Raw genomic sequence first — 6996 nt, 5'->3', positions numbered from 1 at the left:
ATATATATATATATATAATATATATATATATATATATATATATATATATATATATATATATATATATATATATTTGTTCATGTTGACTGGATTCAAGGTGATTGCATGGAAAAAACCATATGGCATAATTATTGTAAACTTAATTCTGATATATTTTAAAATACTGCCGGTAAATTATAGGGTAATCCATTAAATCATATAAGTACAGTAGTGAAGTAATCTATTTACATTACACTATGCACAATCTTCCCTCAATAAGAGTAGGATGCAGCCTACAATTAGCTAGGGATGGGTAATATCAGTACCGCTACGATATCTATATATTGGGTCTTGAATAGTGGGATATGGCGTGAATGTACAGGGTACAGAGGAATAACATCTGAGTCCTCAGGAATGGCAACGCATGGGGGGTATCATGGACGAAACAGTATACTCTGTTATGTCCATGGTACTGCTCATGTCTATAGGCGACGGTTACCACTTTCCATCAGGTGGGCCGTCAGCTTGTTTACCATTCTAAGTTGTATAAAAATAAAATGTATCCTGTTAGATCGACACTCACGTGGTCCCACCCACCAAAAGGTCATCACCCACTTCGATATCGCTAATCCGTTAACACCATACTTGGCACAATCTTTCCTTAATAAGAGAAGGATACAGTTTAGTCACCTAGGCATTGGTAATACCAGTACCGCTCTGATATCTATATATTGGGTACTGGATATTAATGGCGGGAAAATGATTATTACCTATTTCGATATCGTTAACCTATTTCTATCATTGTAGACACAATCTTCCCATAAAAGGAGGTTGCGGCCTACAATTACATATGGATGGGTAATATCAGTATCGTTTTGAAATCTATATATTGGGACAAGGATATTGATGACGGACAAAAGGTCATCACCCGTTTCGATATTATGAATCTATTAACAACACACTATGCACAATCTTCTCTTATTAAGAGAAGGATGCAGCCTACAATTTTCTGGGAATGGGTAATATCAGTACTGATACGATATCTATATATTGGGTGCTGGATATTGATAACGAATAAGAAGTCATCATCCATTTCGATATGGCTAACGTATTAACATGACACTAGGCGCAATCTTCCCTTAAGAGGAGGTGCTGGCTTACAATTACCTAGGGATGGTAATATTAGTACCATTCCAAAATCTATACTTTGGATCCCATTGGACATTGATGTCGGAAAAGGGCCGTCGTTTCGTTTCGATATTGCTCATACCGGTTGGGTATCTATATCAAATTCAGTTGATATTATATATTTATTACAGATATTTAATATATCCATTATTGAGCGAATATATTTTTAGTACTACAATATATAGTAATAATATCTATATATTGTTACTACAATCGTCATCATTATATCAGCCGTTAATTGTCCATTGAACAAAGGCCTCGGGAAAGGAAGGGGCTCATTCTATGCCGGGACCACGCGGCGATATTTCAATAAATATATAAAATATTAGTTTTTGGTTTTGGATTAGTAAAAAATAATTTTTTTTAAAGTGTATCTTGATGAAATATTTTTGATGGATATTCTGCTAAAAGAAATGTTCACATTCACTGGCGTATTACTTGTTTAAGGATTCGAAACATATTTCATTCAATTCATATACAGTTTCTGTCACACCCTGTATGATATAGCAAGAACTGGCTATTTTTTAAATCTAATATATTCTGCGTAATTTAGTGTAATAAACATACTTATAGGCAGTATTATAAAATTTGTCTGTATAAAGACACCCTGTATGAACGCAATTTTTTAGTTTGCATTACACTGGCGGGCAAAAAAATCGAGCCATGCACTTTGCAGATTAAAATTTTTAATCTATGTTTTTATATCATCGAGTAATGAGTATTTTTTGCTATATCGTTTTGAATAGGCGAAAAAAATGCTGGTTTTGAGATTAGTACAAAAATACTTAATAGGTATTTAGTAGATACAAAGGTACAGTCGTCTTTAAAATGAGATTATTGATAACTTGCAACCTGCCCTTGCTTTGCACGGTTTTTTTTAATAATAAAATACAGCCCATGTTACTCGTGGATAATGTAGCTTTCTGTATTTGAAAGAATTTTTAAAATCTGTAAATAATTTTTATGAGTGTATCCATTATAATAAAAAAACAATGAGGTGATAGGTAATTTTTTTAATTTTTTTTTCACCGCATATTAAAATTTCTGTTTTGCCAAAGGTTGACTGTGAGAGAATGCTATATAGTATTAAGTCCGCCTTTTGTACCAGACATTTTTTTTTGTAATGTGGTCAATAAAGCATAAATAAATAAATAAATACGTACTAAACTAGTGTTCCTTCCCGGTTTTACACAGGTATATTTCATGAAAATCTTTATTTATATATTTATACGTTATTGTACACATTAACAATACATAGAAATATGACAGAGGTAAGTAAATCTACAAAGGCGAGCTTAACTCTAAAAGAGTTCTCTTCCAGCAACACTCAAAGTGGAAAGGAGCATCAATGTCTATAGGCGACGGTTACCACTTTACATCAGGTGGGCCGTCAGCTTGTTTGCCATTCTAGTTTGTATAAAAAAAAAGTAGATCGGTGTACAACATTCTGTTAATTTTTAAACAAAAACTAAAATATATATCAAAGATTTTTCGCCTAAATTACACAGGGTACAGAGGTATAACACCTGAGTCTTCAGAAATGGCAACGCATGGGGTGTATCATGGGCGAAACAGTATACTCTGTTATGTCCATGGTACTGCTCATGTCTATAGGCGACGGTTACCATTTTCCATCAGGTGGGCCGTCAGCTTGTTTGCCATGATTAGTTGCATAAAAAACAAACATTCGTTTGCCCCATGGTTAACTGGCAGACGTCTTTATGTGTTATGTCCGCCATATGTACCTTTGTTATGTAATAATTAATTTTTTACCTTGTAAACTGCCCCCTGCCACGTTGGATTGTAACACGATGGAACGTCGAGTTTTATGTTCACCACAACGGGAATTGTTGATAAGTGCTTTTGACTACCCCATTATGGATTATGGTCGCCAGCATATTTATTTTTATTTAATAAGGATCTGTCATGATTTGTTCTTAAAAGTATTGTAAGCATACATTTTAATGTAATAACTGCTGGTTAGTGCTGCTACTCGTTCAGTGGGCTGAGGCGCGCAGTCAGGCTTGCTCTCGCATCACAGCCGCTCAAGACCAAGGGTCCGGAATGGTCCCGAAACTAGTCGAATTTTTGCAACCAAATTACATGCAAGTTAAACCGGTGGCTATTACATTAAAATATATGTATATATTTATATGTCATGGTTTATAATTAAATATTTAAAATTATAAGTGTGGCTCCATTTTTTGGCTCGCAATTTTACATTCATGTGCTCTTCCATCGAATTATTTCTTGTAACAATTGATAAACGTCGGTTAAATTGTACTAGTATTAAGAGGAATCGAGTACATACTTATTGTAATATTATTTTTATCATCCTAGCTTCTAGGTTTTAGATATATAGCTCATATTGTAAATATTTACAATAAATTTACCGATACAGAACTTTTCTTACAATGTTGTTTTGTTTTTGAACCTCTTTCAGTCGACTTCAAAAGAAAGGTGGTACTCAATTCGGTTGTATTTTTTTTTATGTTTGTTACCTCATAGCTCTGTTGTAAACCTGTATGTTGTAAGTACGAAATTTACAGATTGGTCCCATAGGAATTTTATCAATATCTGTTCAGTAATTTAATTTTTAAATCAAAACTGGTTCTGCCATAACTGAGGTTGATTTTTGTTTGTGAAATACAATTTAATTATATAGCGATGCGTAATAGTGCGTAAAATCTGGATTTTTAACATTTATTTTGTATTTATAAATGCATTAAGTGTGTAATTTATTAATGCAATAAGAAATATAAATATTTTATAAGGTACTAGCTTTTTGCCCGCTAATGCGTACACGTGGATTTCAGAAGTGAGAAAATCACTGAAAAAGATTACCGCTAGATGGCGTAAAGGTGAAACGTATAACAGATTTTAACTTAACCCTTCAAGAACACAACTGAAAACCGTATGAAACATGTAGCTTTTGCGTGATGCCAGAACAAACGGGCAAAAATTACAGGATATAATTTCTAAAAATTATTGTTTTGGAATCTATTGCTGTTATTAAGACAAGACTATTGGTTTTTTAATCACAATGAAAATGTAAACAATTTAATAATTCTTATTAATAAATAAGTATAACACCTCAGGAATGGCAACACATGAAGGGGAATCATGGGCGAAACAATACACTCTGTAATGTTCATTGCACTGCTCATGTCTATAGGTGACCGTTACCACTTTCCATCGGGTAGGCCGTCAGCTTGTTTGTCATTCTAAGTTGAATAAAAAAAATATATTTGTTATATCTTGGCGCCTCAATGGCTTAATCAATTACTATGAAATTTATTATACACATATTATATGGAATGGAGAAGTACATAAGCTACTTTTTATCCTAGTAACGCGAATGAAGTCGCAGGCAAAATTATAGTTCAAAAATTAGGTATCTCAGCGCGAAAATAGCGGCGGGTGCGAGTTACAATTTTCAAGTCTGGAAAATTATTTTTACAACAAAGCGATAAAAAGGTGACATTGGTTTATTTTCTCTAAAACGCAACATTAAAATATGCTCTGTTTCTAAAAACAGTAAATAAGTTATTGACACATAAATAATGTAGGCGCAATATTAGTCAAAATTGGCGTCTGCGTTTTCTATTATCTTCCGGGTACATTTCTAAAATTTTTCTAGCACATTCCTCTGCTTCTTCTTTAACTGAAAAAAGAACGAAAAAAAATAATATAGAACAAATTTTAAACCAAATTTCAAGTTATCGTTATTGTATCTATCGTTGTGCACTAGGCACAGGCTTCTCTATAGACTGCCATAAAAAAAAAAACTCACAAGCTACATCTTTCTGGTCCTCCATATTTTTTTTATTCAATACTTTCATGTCGAAGCCAATACCTTCAAACTGTACATTCATGCGAGTAGAGCGAAATGATTTGTTTTCCAATAAATGTAATGGAGTAAGTGCTGGCGCGAATATGCCTTGAAATAGGTTCAAATAATCATCACCTTCGGGTATAGCGTGATTCTCTCTGTAGTTGAAATTATTGTCATATTGTGATGTACCAGGCAAATAAAATCTAGAAAAATGACTAGAAGCATTGAGATTAGCTTTTTCTGGTTGTTTTACATTATTGACAGTTTTGGGTCTAAAGTTTATTATTAAACCCTCAATATTTGCTTCTTCCTCAGTAATGAATTCAAAATCTGACGAATGGTAACTACAATTATCAGATTTATCGTCTAAGTCATGTTTTATGTTTAGTGCATCAGCGTTTTGATTTTCTGTCTCTATATTAATATTTGCTACATCGTCTGCAGAAGATTTGGCAATATTACTATCAAAATTAGGTACACTGTTTGTATGTTTAATATTATTTTTAACAAACACGCTATCTGTGGAACTTATAGATATAACATCTAAATTGAAATCGTTATTAGTCATTCCAGAGATTACCAATTCATCATCAGAACTAATTGATACAACATCAATGCTTAAATTTTCTGTATTTATTTTGTATTTTTGTATTGTTTCTTTTTCAAATGTTTTATTTATATTGTTTTCTATTACGTTTATGTTTTGTGTGCATTTTTTATCTTGAGTGTCATAATTTTTAATTGCATCATTATTAGTCTCAGTATTTAAAGCATCTTGTGTACTATTTTCTATTTTTTCATTAACATCATAACCCGATTCAGTATCTTTGTTTATAATTCCAATAATATCATTAAAATCTTCAGTGTCATTGCCTGTAATCTGTATTTGTTCATTAGACTTTGGTAAAATGTTATTATTATTATTTTTGTTCATATTTGCAGTTTTTTCTAGGATTGCATCAAATTCGTCCAAGTCAAATATTAATGAGCCTGATGATTCATTACAGTCAGATTTTGCTGCATTGCTTGCACCAATAAATGAAGAATTCGCCCTTGTTTGGGTGTTACAATATTGTAAGAATATGTTCTGAAAACTATGGTTTCCATTACTTTTTTCGTGACCATTATTTGAAATATTACAAAAGGTCATTATTGAATCTGTAATGAAAGAAATTGGATGTTTACCATAAAATCCTCAGGATATAAATTAAGCAGACGAATCCTCATACTTTACTCACACGACAATCATTATCTCAGCCATCACCTCCCCCATAGACTGCCATAAAGGACGGCCATGAGCTGCCTGCATCAGTTATATTCATTGATCTATTTATTTTTTAGAGTTATTTTATAGGGTTTAAAAAGATGCATATGTACTGTCAAACAGGTCTGCGCAGTGTTAGGGTGGGCATCAGACAATTCTTGTGATAGCCTCCCACCCCCTCCATTAAATACGCTAATGCTTACCCCATTACGAATACCATCGACTATCCCATTAGGAATTACAGTCGTGAGCATATTAAGGTCGTTATTCTATTTTACCAAGTCAAATGTAACGTAAGCTTGAATTAATCCTACTATAAGCGCGCAAGGTTCGGAATAGTTTATCTCAGTTCCCAGCACGTGTTATGTCGAGTCGAGATTTGCTACTTATGGAAATGTTATTCTACTGTGAAAGGTCAGCGCTCACGACAATGTGGGTACTTTAGTTATGTGTAGGGGACGTTACGTAATCAACTTGTTCAACGGGGCTGTTTCTGAGGCGCAATTTCTTTAAATATATCCCTAAAATGGAAATTTCAAATTTACAGTGAAATTTTTATTATAAGGATAATTTTGAACTACATTTTTAATACATTTAAGACAGGGGGGAAAGGGATTGTTAGTAATGCGGACTTCCAGTCCCATTGCTAGCAATATATCCTATCAGATCGATCTCCACGTGACCGCCTCTAGAAAGTATCGTGTTGTATTCCAGGTGTATTCATCACGAT

The 6996-nt window shown here is 33.1% G+C and overlaps 1 protein-coding gene across 1 annotated transcript; it reads right to left on the bottom strand.

Annotated features, from left to right (window-relative positions):
- Positions 1–4748: 4748 nt before the first annotated feature.
- Positions 4749–5570, bottom strand: LOC113515267 (uncharacterized). Its single transcript, XM_026899423.2, has 2 exons — positions 4961–5570; positions 4749–4831 (listed from the first exon to the last, which is right to left on the bottom strand). Exons 1-2 carry the CDS (start codon positions 5568–5570, stop codon positions 4749–4751), a joined length of 693 nt encoding a protein of 230 aa, XP_026755224.2.
- Between the last annotated feature and the right edge of the window lie 1426 nt (positions 5571–6996).

Source organism: Galleria mellonella, unplaced genomic scaffold, assembly GCF_026898425.1.
Source record: "Galleria mellonella isolate WM207_F2 unplaced genomic scaffold, CSIRO_AGI_GalMel_v1 utg3966, whole genome shotgun sequence".
NCBI lineage: Eukaryota > Metazoa > Arthropoda > Insecta > Lepidoptera > Pyralidae > Galleria > Galleria mellonella.
Note: the sequence above shows the minus strand (reverse complement) of the source record. Positions and strands in the feature narration are given on the sequence as shown.